This window comes from Lissotriton helveticus, chromosome 3_1, assembly GCF_964261635.1.
Source record: "Lissotriton helveticus chromosome 3_1, aLisHel1.1, whole genome shotgun sequence".
Classification (NCBI taxonomy): domain Eukaryota; kingdom Metazoa; phylum Chordata; class Amphibia; order Caudata; family Salamandridae; genus Lissotriton; species Lissotriton helveticus.
In genome coordinates, this window is record NC_136061.1 from 1,542,720,787 (window position 1) to 1,542,738,598 (window position 17,812).

Sequence of the window (17,812 nt, forward strand, 5' to 3'; positions counted from 1 at the left end):
AGGGGAGGCCCTCGGGTGGTTTGGCAGTGTGGATAGCTTCTCACATTGGCTGCAAAGCGGAAACCATAGCCACGTCTTCTCAAGACATCCAGTGCGTTCTACTAAACTGGAAGGGCGCCCCTAAGTTAGCAATAATAAACGTTTATTCCCGCCCAGTAGGACCAACGGCGGAGTCCACCACATTAGAAGATCTTGCGTCCTTCTTGGGCCAGTTGCCGACAGACATCAAGGTGATAATGGGCGGTGATTTTAACTGCCACTTCGAGCCCCTAGAGGGCTTGAGGGAAGGGGCCCTCACTACAGAAGACGACTTTTGGGGTATACCAGTGTGTCACTCGCCCCATCCTAGATCCTGGTCTCCACTTGCGGTCCAAATCATGTCATTAACTCTTAATTTTGCGTTAAGAGCTTGCAATGGACGCACCCCTTCAGACACCCCTTCTAAGTGCACATTTAATAGACCCAATCATGAGTCACGATTGGACTACATTTTTGTTGACACCAGTCTATGGCCAAAGGTGGAGGATTTTAGTATAATCCCCCGTACTGATAGCGACCACAACGCTCTCTTACTCTTTATCGCTCATCTCCCCGAACCTGTAGGACCCCCTCCCCAGAGGAAAGAGATGAACGGGGAAATCTGGTACTAACTTCAAACAGGCGTAGGGTGAGATGGCAGAAATTTTCCAAATCGGAAGAAAATATTGGGAAAATTTATCATCTGGTGCTGCCCAAATTTGAGGCCTTGGAAGAACTAATTAGTCTATCCAGTACCCAGGCTTTGCAGAAAACCCTACCCTCTATTCACGAAGAGTTAGTGGGAGCACTAGGAGAGATCCTCTACCCAGTGGTGCCTAGGCCCAAGCACAATACTAGAACATCTACTTGGTATAACTCTGACTGCAGAAAGGCCAAAGCTGACCTTATCAACGCAATTAAAGAGGGCCTACCCCGGACCAGTGTGTCCACTTTGCGGCGACAGTACAAAGACACAATGGCTCGCGCGAGGTCAGATTGGGACTGGGACAGATGGCAGGACCTCTCAGCAGCCCTAATAACTAGGGACTCAAAAAGATTCTGGTCCTTAGTTACTACTGGCTCAGGGGAACCCAAAGCTGCAGTTGAACCTAACATAGCAGCACAAATATGGGAAGATCATTTTGGGAAACTCTATGCAGATGTTCTTGAGAATACTGATGCCACCGTTGCAACACTCCTCTCCCTCCCTGGAGATATTTTGGAATTCACGTTAGGGGAAGTGGCAAGCGCAATAGATGGCCTAGCGATGGGCAAGGCCCCCGGCCTTGATAAATTACCTGGTGACCTTTTTAGGTCTCATCCAGAGATCTGGGCGCCTTACCTCCACATCCTTTTTAACTCACTTGCACGTGGTATGGCGATCCCCTGGACTTGGCTGGGGGCAGAGATAGTCCCCATCTTCAAGAAGGGCTGTCCTCTGCTCCCATCCAACTACAGGCCGATCAGCCTGATAGATGTTCCCCAGAAGATCTATTCGCGACTCCTACTGGACCAACTGATGGACTGGATGGAGGAAAATGAAATTTTAAGTCCTCTCCAGGCTGGCTTTAGGAAAAATACGTCCACCATGGACCAAATCTTCCGCCTAGTTCTCCTCTTTTGGAAAACGGTGACCATCGAGGGCGGGAGATTGTACATGGTGTTCGTGGACCTAAAGTCAGCATTCGATCTGGTACCGCGAGGAAAGCTCTGGGAGGTCCTGAAGGAGTTGGGAGTGCCCATCAATTTACTCCAGGCTATAATCAGACTGCACCAGGGCAACTTCGCCCAGGTACGCTGCGGGCGGGGCGGCGCACTGACAAATAGGTTTCCTGTTTCCCGGGGTGTTAGGCAGGGCTGCGTCCTTGCCCCTACTCTTTTTTGCCTATATGTGAACAGCGTCATCTCACACTTAGCTAATGTTGGGGATAATGACGCCCCAGTCTTGGCAGGCAGGAGGGTACCAGCAATCATGTTTGCTGACGACACCCTCCTGCTTTCCAAATCACCCATGGGAATCCAGAGAATCCTTGATGGCTTCGACCTCTTCTGCAGGCAGCATGGCCTTGAGATAAACGCAGGGAAGACCAAATATATGATTTTTAACCCTTCCTCTACAACCAGACCTAACCCATCCCTAAATTCTACGGTCCTAGAGAGGGTTAAAACATTTCAGTATTTGGGTGTAACCCTCCAAGAGAACCTCCTATGGGGCCCTCAGATCGCAAGCTCGCGATTAAGACTCTCTCAACTCTCCGGGGCTATTTTAAAGGTTACTAACACCTCAACATATAAACCTATAGCTCCTGCAGTTGAGATGTATAAAGTGCAAGTGAAACCTGCTGCACTTTATGGTAGCGAGCTATGGGGGCACCAAGCGGCAACTGAGCTGGTAAGTGCCGAAAATAGTTTTATGAGGCGTCTTTTGGCCCTTCCAACTGCAACTCCCCTGCTCCCCTTACGTCTTGACCTGGGCTTACCTTCCATTAGGGAGGATCTCAAATCCAAACCTATAAGATTCTGGCATAGACTCTGGTCAACAAAGGAGCTTAGTCACTACAGGCAAGATCTTGTACATGTTATGAACTTAAACCACAATGACAAGATCCCCTGGCTAGCCTTTGTTAAAAAAGAATTGTATAGGCTTGGCTTTAATGAGCTGTGGGTGACTCCAGAAATTGGTTGTAACAAGGTCTCCAGGAAAAGACTAGTGGAAGTATACAAGGAACAAAATCTTGCATCCCACATGACTGCACTTAATATTGGCACCCTAACTAATTGTTTTACCCAATCCAAAAACTCTTATAAATTTGAAACTTTTTTGGATTTTATATATCTGATCATGGCAAGGAAGCTGTTCATACAGTGGCGGTTTGGCTCTCTACCTATTAAATCCTTCACTAGCAAATGGACCAACGGAGGGGATAAACTATGCCCTGGCTGCAACCTGTGTGATGAGGAGGAAATCCATGTTCTGTTTTTTTGCCCCACCTATAAATCCCCAAGGAAATATTGGTTGGTGCCCTTATGCAGGAACATGGCTATAAGGAACTGTTTGACATCCTACAGAATATTGAAATCTGACCCCTCCCCCCACATTGTTTTTGCAGTTTCAAAATTTCTCCTTGCAATGTGGCGTATTAGGTCCAAGCTGGTTAAGGATAAACCAATATAGAATGAATGTCTTTGCCTTTGCCCCACTGTAACTCATGGCTTCTGTTGGTAAATGCCTTTTATTATATTGTCTATTTTATTCTCATGACATGAACTATGCTGTTCCCTGTTTATGTATTTTAACTATATGACTTTTTAAATACTGCTGTATATATCTGCATGTATCTTTTATGGTCTCAATGGCCGAAATAAAGATTTTTGGATTGGATTGGTTACCATTTCAAGATGGCCAGCATGTTGGTTCTAAACATGGCAGCCATGCCCAAAAGTTATACTCTATGTTCAGTGCCATTGTAAGGAATCCACATGCTGCTCTGTTTCATTTTCTTTGTTATTGCAAGCTATGCCCAGCATGTTTAGCTAGCTGCATGTTTTCATTTTTCTACTTTTATTCTTTTAATTTATCTTGCATATACTGTTGACGTTACATGCGTGTTTTATTGAGGTAATTATGTGTTTTAATACAAGATAGAGTCAGTGGATGAATGGATTAATGAGTGCAAAGATGCTTGCCAGTGTGTATGTGGCCAATGTGTATGTGTGCTGATCTATCGCGTGCCTAAACCCATCAGGGACAGAGAAGACACTTTCATTAATAAACCAGACCTAATGGTATTGCCAGTGTTTGGTCAACAGTGCCATGAGGATGCTTTGCCTGTGTCAATTCATTCTTTCATCTAGGCTAAGAACTGGGGTTATACAGAATGTCTTCTAAACTCTCCCCCAAGCCCCATATAGCAGCAGACATAAGCACGATAGAAAAGGGACTCCCTTCATCGCCAGATGTTCAGTTTAAATGCATGGGTTGTGTGGTCTCAGCTTCCAGCTCTGAGAACACTTGCAAAGCACAGGTTTTCCCTGGGCACCTCCGATTCGACCCGGGGGAGCCAGAAATGAGTAGTCAGGCTGTGTCAATGAATTGTGCCAGGGCTCTAGGGAGCCCAGGGCTTAATTTGAACAAGTGTTGCCGATAGCTGCCAGGGCACTCATTTTTGGGAACCGCACTTTTTTTCTGCATCAGACATTTAATGAAAGCAACAGAGGGAAAATGAAAGAAAGCAGAAAGACGGAGTAATAGATTGAAGGGAAAAACGCCATGAAGTGAGAAAGCAGGATCCTGCACGAGTGAGATAAAGGGTCTGCTAGTGGATTAAAGCGGCATGAGATGCAGTGGCGGCTCCTCCGGTAAGGCTCCTTGAGCAGTGCAAAATTAAAATAAAACGATAATAACAATAAGTTATACCAGGTTGGTGGGGCGGGGCTGTCTCGCTGTAGAGGGAACAGGAGTGCTTTGCACTCACTCCCTACGTGCACATGACGGTTTGACCAGCCCTTGAGGGCCGGCCAAACTATAATGCGCACTGGCATGTTCTCCATTCGGCTGTGTTGTACAGTCCCATGGAGAACATGCCGAGCCTCCCGAGGCACTGCCTGAGCAGCCAAACAGGCAGCTCAGACCAATAACGATGCTGCTCAGGCAGCGTGGTGGTAACATCTGCCCTTTGATTAACCGTCTGAGATGTTACAAATGGAATCCTCATCCAGGGCCTGATTCAGGAAGATTCGGTGATTGTGAATAATATACTCCATGTCTACATCCCTGCTACTCCTATGTGTAATTAATCCATTCTTTCAGATTCTTACCCTCCCCCTGAGACACATGAGTAAATTGGTCCGGGTTTAAATTGTCCACGTAAAAGTATACCATACACCAGTGCCGAGAGGGCTGAACCACAAGACCCAGGTGCCCCGGCGGTCGCAGCTCTCGTCCGTCATTCCAGAGCGCCCGGAGGCGCGGTAAAGCTGAGGAGCACCTCTCGCCCCGCGAGTCGCGCGCGGGAGGCGCCAGGGAGAAGCCCGGGACAAGGGTGGGCCCTCTGTGGCCCTCCGTGGACATCAGTGGACGGGCGGGCTACCCCTCTTTTACCTCCTTTACTTCTACTGTGGTGAGTTAAAATCTTGTCTCCATGGAGTTTACGGATACCATAGCTACTCAGGATGACTTTCCTTTTCCCCCACCCACATTTGAGTCACTACTTGAAAACGCCCTCACCTTGGTTACTAATGAAATTGCAGATACGGATAGGAGAATGTCCCTGAGCTGCTCTACTACCTCCATACGGCTAATATCTCCGCAAACAAGCCCCGGATTTCCCCTATCCCCCACAGTTGTAATTTCTGAACCCGCTTCAGGACCAATACCTCCTGAGACTTTGCTGGTGGAGGCCCCCCCCGGAATAATAAACAATTCCCAGGTGGAGGCTACTGCTATCGGGACTTTGGATGCTAATAATAAGCCGGGTGGGGAAAAACGCAAAAGAGATGCAGCTAAGCCCAGGGCAAACAAAAGAAAACAACCATCAATCCCCAAGAACCAACCCACGCCACAGAGCCTGTGGAATAAACAAAAATCAGCAGGGAAAGATATCATCTGTATAGATGATAATGGCTCAGCGGCTACGGATGACATCTCTACTGCTACCATCAGTAATCCCACTGGGAATCAGAATACGATATGGACACAGACTGTCTCAGTGGGAGAACATAATACCATATCGAAACAGAATGGGAACCTTATAGAGACTATAGTCGACACAATTTTTAATCGTTTAGAGAAGCAAATGACAAAACAATTTAATAATGTTTTTAGAAGACTGGATAAATTAGAAAATGTGATAAAAAATGAAGAGGCAAAAAGAAAGGGGACTGCTACCCTGGATCAAATCAGGGGTGACCGACTATTGAAAGAGCTTGAGTTAGTTAGTAATACCTTATCCTGTGGGAAGCCAGATGTCTCGCGTCACAGTCCTAAATTGGCCGCGGACCCCAGTATCTCTGGATCCCAAGTGCCCCTTGCACTATCAACCACCCAACCCATATGTAATAATGTGGGAATTGATAAAGTAGCAATTAATTTATCATCTAAACCCCCGCTCACTCCCTTAAACTCACTCCCACCAGTTATTGTGAATTCTAGTACTGACAACCAGAACAATAGCACCGTTCAGCCAAGTACGGTGTCAGGGCCTACTCCTGTTGACAACAGGGGTGCGGGGCAGTCTGGGCATAGCAGGCCACTTAAACACCAGGGGCCTGCTCTGCATCTACCTCCTGCCGCCTGCCCATTTGTCTTGGTACTAGCAGGTATACCATCATTGAGGGAGGGACAGGGGGAATCATGGGTTCAATTGCATAATAAATGCATTGATTGGTTAACCAAGCATAAAGGTGTTGGGCACGATATCTCTAGAGAAATTCTATCAGCCCGAAGGGTATCATGGGTGGGGCCGTCATTTAAAGACATTGAAGGTGACTGTATAGTCCTCAATTTTAAAAATCCAGGGACAGTACGATTCTTGCTTAATAGAAATAACAACCGCTCTGGCATTTCCACCATTGTAACTCCACTACCTTTAAGCTATTTCTACAGACCACCAGTAAGGCAATTCCACCCAGCCCCCTTTCCCCTTAAAATGCATAATAGGTTTGCACCCCTATCTGAATTGGATATGTTAGATTGACCACCAGTTACCAACTTTGACACTATGAATGCGGATCAATCATCTCAGGCACCCAATTCGGAGCTACTATTGGACATTTCTCCGTCTCCTCTATTCACCATAGCTAGTCAACAATCTGTTAACCCAAGAACTATCATACTGGGCTCTGAATTATCTCTTGTAAGTTGGAATATAGCGGGCCTCAGATCGAAACTAAAAATTAAAGAGTGGACAGATTGGGTCTATGAAAATTGTGACATATTAATGCTACAGGAGACCTGGTGTACAACTATGTCCATATTAGAGGGTTACAGTTGCCATAATTTAATGGCATCTGCTTCATCCATGGGTCGTCCTAGTGGGGGCCTCTCTATTTGGGCTAAAATAAGAACTGGGGTACAAACTAAATTGATCCAGACACATGAAAAATGTTTTATGGCTATAAAATACACTAACAGGTTGAAATTGTGTTTAATTAACTTTTATAATAATGATTTTGTGACCCACCCTAATAACAATTTTCTAATTTTGTTTAATTTTATTGATGAAATTTTAATGGGACAGAAATATGGTTCTTTCGACGGAATTTGCATCGGGGGAGACTTCAACGCCCATATGTACCGTAATAATCCCCCCTGTAGAAGCGGAGAGGAACTGAGGGACCACCTAGCATTTCGTGACTTAGTGAATGCTATGGAAGTCGCTGGCATTGGAGAGAACAATATGTTAACCCCCACCTATATTGGCCAGGGATGTGCTTCCACAATAGATTACATGTTTATTTCCCCTTCACTGGGTGATATTATTCTAAAGGCTGAGGTTACTTGCTCCGCCCATAGCGACCACTACCCAATTAGAGTATATTTAAATAATCCAGGGATTATAAAGGAAGTGACGAGAGTAGATACTGGGGTACAAAATCTGGAAGTATCCACTGACAGGCTAAGAGTGGTATGGAAAGGGGTCGACAATAAAGATATTTTAGCCAGAGTTGTTAACAAACATCCAATACTAATCGAGAACTGCTTGTCTCTTGATAGATCAGTCCCAGAAGTGGTTAGTTCCTTCAGTAATCTCTGTATGGCTATTAAAGGAGAATCTTCGAAACCAGCCCGGGCTATTAAAGACCGTGGCCCTCGCTGGTTTGACTCTTCCTGCTCTAGGGCCAATAAGGAACTGAGGGAGGCCCTAAAAATTAAACCAAGGAATCTGTCACTCGTTAGAGACCTAAGAGCTAGGTATAAAACCACGCTACGTATACGATCTGAGGCCCTAGTGACAGACCACTGGGAATCTCTTACCCGTACTGCGACACTGAAAGACACCACTGGATTTTGGAGAGAGGTCAAGTCCCTAAGATCCCTTGGTTCCAATATCAAAGCTATTAATTGTAATATAACAGGAGATGTCTGGGTCGAGCATTTTTCTAAAATTTATGCTGTACCAGGGTCTCCCACAAGCACTGTTCTTCCTGCTATGACTGCTGGTCCCTTGAACATTGAACTATCCGAAGTTGAAGACGCTATAATCGAAAGTGCGAGTAACAAAGCACCTGGGCCAGATGGTCTCTCAATAGATCAAATTAAATCAGAAATTAACTTCTGGGCCCCTTTACTTTGTAATCTGTTCAACAACTTAGCCGACAACTCAATCCCAGAATCATGGTCAAACAGTGTTATTGTACCAATATTTAAAAAGGGTGACAGACTGGATCCTGCCTGCTACCGCCTGATATCACTGATTGACAACACACTGAAGGTCCTGGGGAGGGTAATTTTTAACAGGATGAGGAGCTGGGCAGAGGAGAATAATGTTTTACATCAATGCCAACTCGGTTTTAGAAGTCATGTGGGCACAGTTGAACAATGTTTGAATCTGAATTTGATAATGGCGAAGTACACTATTGTAAAAAAATCCCCTTTGTACCTTGGTTTTATGGATTTAAGTTCAGCGTTTGATTTCGTTAATCGTTCTAGTCTGTGGTCACTTTTGCTTAGTTATGGTCTGGAAGATTCTTTTGTGTATTTCCTTTCTTATTTGCACAGGGACTTAAAGGCCAGAGTACGCATCAACGCTGAGGGAGAAGTTTCGAATGATATTTTAATTGGCAGGGGTGTCAGACAGGACTGCGTACTCGCCCCACTGCTTTTTATCTTATATATTAACGGGTTGAGTAACAGCTTGAGTGCGATAACTAAGGATGTTCCAATTATAAACGGTAACCCAACCCCTGCCCTGTTATACGCGGATGACGCAGTGCTAATGGGCTGTACACCAAATGCCCTGCGAATTTTAATTTCTGGTTTTGTTGTTTTCATGTCAGATCTGGGCCTTAATACTAATTTTAAAAAATCTTTTATTATGAACTGTGGGCCGAAAAAGTATAATATAACCTCAATTAAATCGGGCGATAACATCTTAAAATGCACAAGCACTTTTCCTTATTTGGGACTACTATTCTCTAATACGGGCTCGTGGCAGCCACATGTCGCTTATGGGAAAAATAAAATTGGCAAAGCCATTAATTCAATTCTCTCCCTACGGCAACCCAAACAAGCTGATGTTATCACCTCTCTGCTAAATATTTATCGTACCCAATGTCAACCTACGGGAACTTACGCGGCAGAAGTGTGGGGATACTCTAACTGTGTGCCAATTCAGACAGAGGAAAATAGGTTCTGCAGAAAGATCTTGGGTGGAGTTTTCTGTGCCCCAACATTCATCTGCCACAATGAGCTAAAGCTATTGTATATAGAGGATTTTATTCGATCAAGGCCCGCCCTCTTCTGGCTAAAAATTTGGCTAAATCCGGCTGCCCATTTAACTCGCAGCATAATATCTGACTGCCAACAAAGTGAAAGATCTAATCTTGTACCATGGTTGAAAGCTGTCGAGAACAGCCTATCTAGTGTGGGCCAGGGCCTCTTGTTTAGCTCCCCAAATACTATTGTCCACGCACATAAGAAAATGGTCAAACAGGCACTGTATGCTTTGTACAGGGAGGAACGGACGAGATCTGAACACCCCAAACACTCAGTTGCAAAATATATTTCCTATGCTGAGCCCGATAATGGTATTTTAGTTACACCACAGAGGTATTTGTTGATCACATTAGGAAGATGGAACAGGAGTCTTCTGTTCCGAGTACGGGATGGAAGTATTGTAAATTTATTAAGCTTTCCCCTTGGCTACAATAAACATCTGGAGCAGCTGGACTGTCCTTGTTCCAAGGGTGGCAAACGAAGCTTGATACATTATTTTTTCTTCTGCGGCTTTTATAAACTGTATACTTCCCAATATCTAATGCCATACTGTCGTAAATATGATTTAAGGGATTTTAATCAGGCAATGAGAATGTTTCAAATGATGCTTTCTGATGAGGTTATATTTGCAGTGAGCTGTTTTCTTAAAGCCAGTGTGCGGTCACGGGCAACTATGGAACTTGACTAATGAACTCGTAATTATCTGTACTTTGTCACTTTGCATACTTGCATTATGTATATTCAATTATTGTATATTTACACACAGACATTTAGTCGTTTGGGCTAAATGGATCTGATTTCTGTGGAAACTATAAAGCAAAATATCCACACACTGTGAATTTTTGTAATATTGCCATTTGCACAAACGATGCTTTGATATATAATCACTCACTTGAAATTGAAAAAGGCTATTTTTATATAATAACAAAATTAATTTGTTTTTATCAAAATGTTTATGCATTTTAACCTGTGTGTACTTTTATGGATGAATTAATTCCGAATAAAGATCATTTGATTGATTGACAGTGATTCATTTGTAAATAAAATAAGTGCCAGGGACCTTGTCAAGAGGCCACCGCAGCTTGCATCACTCATTGCTCTGCCAGCGCTGCCAATGACAGTAACTACACAATCTACTAACCATCACACTGCTACAAGTGTGACATTTCAGACCCCCAAACTATAAGAATGGGTTTGGTGGCTGGTATTCGTTGTTTTTAATGTATATTGAATTAATAAAGAACTGTTGTTCTGCTCATCCTTTGATTGCACAAACAGCGCCACCATGTGGCAGCTATCATAAGCGCTGGTGTCGACAATTCAGTGTCAGTGCTGAACACCGGCAACCACCGGCTCAAATGAAGCACTGCCATGCACAGAAACGAGGGCATTGCGGCACTTGACTCAGGTGTAAGACATGAGCAAGGTATTCCTACATCACCATGCAAGCTAAAGTGGGCCCTTTTAACCGTTGGTATTATTTTGCTGGTATTTGTGGGGCACGCAATCTTCCATTGGTGTGTCATTGCTGGTAGTCCAGGAATTTGAGGGTTCCTCAGCAGACCGGGGTCTGCTTTGGCTTGTGAAGAGTTGCTATGGCTAATGTGGCTGGGTACATTCCAATGCTGGGTGATTGTGTCAACTTCAATGAGTTGATGGTGAATGTTCCTAGTCGTTGATGGTGAGACCGGAGGGCTGTAATAAAATGATTAAATGTCCCCATAGAGCGGATCACAAGCCCATTGTCCAACATAAGTATATGAGTGTGTGTGAGGCAATCATCAAGCTCTCTGGTACATGGTGATGGCTTCTTTTTTTATTTAATGGTTTTTTTGTAGTGCTACTGCACCAAAATGTATTAATGTGCATACATCAAAACGACTAAGCAGCTGCCAAAAGACATCTTGAAAGTAATTCCTAACCTGGCATTGATACTAAAGGGTTAGGCCTGGTGTAAGGTGGCCAGAGCTGTGTTATACAGATCCTGGCAAAAGTCAAGTAGTTGGTTTGTGACACTGTCTTGGTGCTTTGCTGTTAGAGTCTGGTTGGCCATGTTTGATGTAAGGAAGTAACTCGTGGGTTGAGTGACAGGGGTTGATTTCAACACTGATGGGCTGAGAGAGAGACCCTGAGGAAGCAGCAGATTATGGTCCCATAGGCACCTATGAGATTTGCTGCTTCAGAAATGAATGCTCCTGGGCACTGATGCAGAACCTGAAATTCTGGTTTTCTCCTCAAGACTGAATCTAAATCCTCTGGCTTTTCAGCCACTGTATTTAGCAAAAGCAACCGTAACCTAACCATTGACCCAGCTAAAAAAAAATACCTGGAGATGTTTGGGTAGTGGGCTTGTTCGCTTTTCTCTCCCGGTGCCATTTGGGGCAGATAATACAATACTTTCCAGGGAGTCTTTTAGGTGCTAATGAATTCAGTCAGGGTGCCATACACTTAGTGAACAAGTATAGGCAAAGTCAATATGTCTCACCCACGGGCATGGCATTGGCAATCAGGTGAGGTTGGCTAACTGGGGGGGGGGGGTGTGTGTGGATAACAGGATAATTTTAAAAAGTACTATAAAGCGGCTATCACTGGCTGTTTTATATCAATTTTTAGATCAAGATTGCAGACAGGGGGTGGTGGGAGGGGAGTAAGAACCATGGATTGGATGAGAAAAACACGGAAGGGGCGGGGATAAGTTAAAAAAAAAGAGAAGGTTAAGAAATAGGGAAGGGAGGGAGAGGTGAGAAGAAAAAATGGGAAGGGAATGGGAATAAGTTTAATACATTAACAAAAACAGCAATGGTGCGACCAGAGTGGACCCTGCTGTAGCCTGGGCCCACTCAAACATTTATCTCCTGATGGATGAATTATTTTAGCTGCATGAGAGGTACAGGGAGAAAACTATCACTTGTTAACATCTCAACAGCTTGATCTGATTTTAGTATGGTTAAATTATAAATTTAGAAACATTTCAATATAGACCAAATTTAACATGCTCATATAGAAATACAGAAAGAATAATATAAGTCCAAATCTCCTGAACAGATTTAGGGCCTTATTACGACTACGGCAGTCTATTGCACTGCCGTAGTCGGGGCGGCAGCCACCTGCCATATTGTGACTATAGCGGTCGGACTGTCACAGAACCACAACAGCTGCCAGGGATGTGCGATCCCTGGTGGTCTTGCAGTGGTGTGAGGCTGGTAATGTGCTGGCGGTGCCATTACAGCACTGCCAAGCATATTACTAGTTTCCTCACTGCCACAATGTTTATGACGGTGAGCCCGTCATGAAAAGTGTGGCAGGGAGGAAACAAAGGGGGCCCTACATTGCCCCCTGTTGCCTCTGCGCCATGGAGTGCATGCAGGGGGCACAACGACTGTATGTATGCACCCCAGTTCCAGCAGGACATGGACTTATTAGTCCATGCCCTACAGGAACTGCCTTTGACGCTCCCATTGCAGTGCATATTTCAAAGGCACCACCCTGGGCCTGCTAAAGAACTGCCAGCCAGAGACTTTAAATTCACACTCTGTTGGGCAGCCTATTTGGGGGGTCTCAGAGTGGTGCAGCGTCATGGTGGCCGCTCCAAGACCGCCAAATTCAAAATAAGGCCCTTACTCTATATAATTCAAAACAGATGGCCAATTCTCTGATGACGATACAGATATTCTGCAATAAGAATTGGGCATTACATTGTATCAGATGATTTTAGCATGAACAAGCTATCTGTCCCTACACTACCTTAAAAGGGCAACCCTAAACTAAGAAGCATTTGGTAAAGATGAAATCAGAATTTGTCAGCTGTCGGAGTCTTCAGTCGAAGACACTCCAACCATGTGTCAAGTAGCATAAAGCCACACAAGCAGAAGCATAATAGATCTGCTCTCAGTGAAATCCTAAAATGACTCCCCCTTTCCCTGACTACGTTTCAGCTTTAAATATCAATTGCACTCAGGGTAGGTAATCCCAAGTGATCCTTGCTAATGAATTCCCATGGCTCCGGCTCAATTGGATACTTGCACCACCTTTCCCACATCGATAAGTTGCAACTTCATTCGTCCTTGGTCGTTCCTCTCCTCTTCCATGAGAGCTGGCATCAGGGCCGGACTGGGAACCAAAACCGGCCCTGGCAAAGTGCTCGGCCGCCCCCCCCCCATCCCCCGGGGGGGGGGGGGGGAGAGGGGTTGGAGGTGCCGCCGAGCTCTTTGCCGGGCCGATTTTCGGCGGTTTTTGTTGCAGGGCCGATTTTGCAGCTTTGCTGCAAAAACGGCCCTGCAACAAAATCGGCCCCCAGGGGCTCAAAACCGGCCCCCACCCTTGCGGCGCACCGGGGGATTGCCCGGTGCCCGCTATGGCCAGTCCGGGCCTGGCTGGCATCCTTGCTCGTTACTGTGCTTCCCCTTGCCAGCTTCGTCTTCTCATGCCTTGCTATATAATGAAAACAAAACCCTTCAATGCTAACTAATGAGTCTTTCTCAATACCTGCAGTGGAAACAAAATACAAGCAAATATATTCAGCATTGAAGGTTAAATGCAAATTGCATGTTAGATTTTAAACGTGAGCATGAACTGAACTGGTTTCTCGATGTCCACTCTAGTCAACTTTAACAGTGCACAGGGTTACAGAATATATGCACATTTCCAACCACACATTAAATGCAGCTTCTTAAGACACTTATAAATTGTAAAGGATTACAAAGATGTAATTCTAAATGCACCTGCACAGAAAGAATTCTTGTTACACATATAAATGTTTAAACGCTCTTTTACACATACACATTTTAATTTATTAACCTCACAATGTAAATTGATACTTGTATAGCGCACTACTCACCCGCAAGGGTCTCAAGGCGCTTGTACAAATACCGCTGTGGAACCCATCCTGGCTTTCCCTGTGAGGTGTTCACTCCTGGGCACCCCCAAGGTGGAGGCCAGGCATCCTTAGCGTTGTGGGGGCCGTTGTGGAGATTAAGCAAGCTATTGCCCAGAGTTGCAGAGTGGGACTCCATGATTGGAATAGGCACCGAGGCGAGAATTATCAGGTCCGTGGAATTTTGAGCCCAAGACCCGCCAAGGCGGGGAATTGAACCCTGGTCCCGGGCTAGACCTCTGCATCAGGGTCTGCCGCTCTAACCATTGAGCCACACTTCTCCACTTGGGACACATTTTGTTAACTTCTCCTGTCACATTAACATATAAATGTTACATGGACCTTTATTAATACGTTCAATACACAAATTCTTCAGGAGTGCTTTAAATATGCAATACTACACTCAAGTAACAATAATTTCACAGAATATATTTGAGTGATGACTACTCATGATTATAATGCACTCTTACAGTATCTCAGATGGGATGAAGATTACACTTCTCCAACCTCTTCATGGCTCAGAAACAGTACCTGAACTCCAGTGAGAGCAGTGGATGCCAACGGGGGGCACTAATGAAAGTTAAATAATCTGTACTTGGTCCGCTCACAACGGCAAGCATAGGAACTGATGCATGACAAGCGTTGCCCAGTGAGAAGGCAACAAAGGAGAGTGACAACGATGCTAGTGAATGGAAAGCTATGGGCAGGTTCCACGCCCATTACTGAACACAAGAGTCTCGCAAGTGAAAGTATATGCACTAGTGAATGCTATCACAGGCTTGAACTAAAAATTGCCAATGCCTATAATTCCTTTTACTCACTCACGTTTGCTGTTCATTTCTTGCAGTTAAGGCTGCCTTATGTTATTGACGTCATATGGTCAGGATTTCATTTTGTCAATGCGATGTGGCCAGGGTGCCATGTCATCGAACTCCAGTCCATGTGGCTAATGCTTTTTTATTGTAATACAGCTTTTATACATACCCCATGCAATGCCATGAAGCAATCCTATTTGCTTTGGGTTTCTAGTGCCCTTGTGGCACACACGGTTGACAGGGAGTTAGATGCAGTTTAGTCTACGTAGGGGTGTTGGATGAGGTGTGTAAGGTTCTATGAGGTGCTTCAAACGTGATGTGGCAAATGTGCTACGTAGAAGCAGAGATGTTTTAAAGCATGGGCAAAGTGGGCAATTGCCCTTCGCCACCACCATCCAAGGAACAGCCTGGCAAAGTGAACTTTCTCTCTATCTCACATCTGTCTGTTTATCCATCTCAACCTTTAATGCATTCAATTTTGTTTGGCATCATGGAGCTTGAGTTAGCAAAAAATGGGTAATAAAATGGCAAGCTTTTCCGGACAGGGACCACTAAAGTATGTCTTGCTTGGGGCCCCCAAAATCCTTAAGATGATAATGCATATAAACGTCAGGTCTTGTGGAGAGTGAGAAAATAGGTGCAACCATACAAACCTGCTTCTTAGGAATGGTCAGTGTCTTAAAGTTGAAACAGCCCATTAGCATGTGGATAGGCGCAGTCTACCAGGGCCTATATATTGAGAGACGGACAGAGACATATTCCCTGGTCACACTTCAAAAGAACCAGGGTATAAACCGTACATGGTTCATCCAACAGTAAAAGAGAAACAATCCCTGCAGTCACTGCTAAAAATCAGAATATAAATTGTGCGGGCTTTACTTAAAAAGACACAACCCCTGAAGACTCTTTCAGACAACCTGTATGTATGCAGTAGGGTCCACCAGGTTATATGCCACGCGGGGCCCATCAACATTCAAGAGAGGCGCAATCCCTGGATATAATGTTAAACTTCGGGGGGAACGTGTATATACCACGCCGACCCAGCCAGAAGTGAAAGTCTCACAACTTTTGCACCCCATGGGTACATAGAATGTGTTATCCACCCAAAAGCAAGGAGGCGTCACAGCTCCCGCAGGCACTGTTAGGTAACCATATGACTATGATAAATGGACCAGGTGTACATCTTGGAGGACTGTACATCCAAGAACTCTAGTCTTGGAACCCCATCGGACATTTGGGTATAATCAGTCTACTCTACTACACCAAGGGTGTTTTCATAGACACTGGTAAGCCCCCCCCCCCCTTACTATAGGACCCATGGTCAAATCCTGCTGAGACTTGTCATTGCAGAGCTATCACCAGTGACATGTTTTTATACAGTAATTTTAAGGTTGGAGGCCCTGCTGAGCCTTGCTGACTAGGAACCATTGCACCACCACGGCCGGACTGGGAACAGAATCCAGCACTGGCAATTCCCGGCCCTGGTTTCTGCTACTGAGAGGCTCTGGCCCCGGGGTTGGGGGTGCTAGTGTCAAGCTCCGCTGCTGCTTTTGTCACAGGGGGACGATATTTCAGCACTGCTACAAAACTGGCCCCCCAGTAACAAAACCGGCCCACATGGGTCAAACACCGGCCCCCACCCTTCCAGCTCATTGGGATAATGCACGATGCCCGCTACGGCCAGTTCGACCCTGCGCACCACGCTGGACACCTGAGAGGAGCGCTGTCTACTGTTTCCTGTTGGGTGTGAGAGCTAGATGTCTTGATGTTAGACGTCATACAAAAGTTAGGTTGCCCTATGGTTGATGCCAAGAGGTTACGGCGCCATGTTGTCAGTGCCGCGCTCTTGGTGGCACAGCATTAGCCTCCTTACCCTCTCTCATTGGCTCACTCTTGTCCATTGTCTCTTCTTCTCACAGTGCCACTGTCGCTGGGCATGGAGATCATAGTGCCAGCCAACGTCACCGCTCTCAATGGCACGGATTCCCGCTTGAACTGCACCTTCAACTCCTGCTACAAGGTGGAGAACAAGCTGCTCTCCATGAACTGGACGTACCAGGAGTGCGAGAACTGCAGCGAGGAGACAGTGAGTAGAGGGTGGTACCCCGAGATGACACCACTTTCATTGCTCCACCATCACCGTGATTCCTTCCCTACCCCTATACTTTCCTCTTGCCCCTATATTTTTTCTCATTCCTCTCTTGTACCTCACTCTTCCAAATGCCTCATTCTCTCCCCTCTCTGCTTCCCCTCTATTCGTACGCTATCTCCTTTCAATTCAGTTCTGTGCCCCTACCACTATTTGTCCCCCTTTTCACCTTCCTTTAACCTTCTCGCTCTTTTCTCTCCCTTTCTCTTTTCCCTTCCTCCTCTACCCTCCAATACCTTCCATTTCTTTCTTCGCCCTCCAGTTCGCAGGGCACTTCCCACCTCTCTTCGCCGCTTCTTTCTACTCCCTTGACTCTCTTTTACCCTCATGCTCTCGCTTGCCACCCGCCAGCCCTTCTTGCCTTTTCTTCTCAACGCCCTCAACATTTCATACATTGATTTTTTTAGCTCTACGCCGAGCTATTAAAAGCTTTTAATAGAATCTCTTGTCTTCTCCTCCCACTTTTCCAAAGCCCCCTCTGTTATATGCTGAGCAGCACTGCCCTCCATTATCGACAAGCA

At 45.4% G+C, this 17,812-nt stretch overlaps 1 protein-coding gene across 2 annotated transcripts in view; it reads left to right on the forward strand.

Annotated features, from left to right (window-relative positions):
- Nucleotides 1-17,812, forward strand: part of LOC144823606 (sodium channel regulatory subunit beta-2-like) — a 167,273-nt gene that overhangs the window by 81,120 nt on the left and 68,341 nt on the right. For both annotated transcript variants that reach the window (XM_078682260.1, XM_078682259.1), the window contains exon 2: nt 17,062-17,228. In XM_078682260.1, coding sequence (XP_078538386.1) covers nt 17,062-17,228 — 167 coding nt within the window. The remainder of the gene's footprint in view (nt 1-17,061; nt 17,229-17,812) is intronic.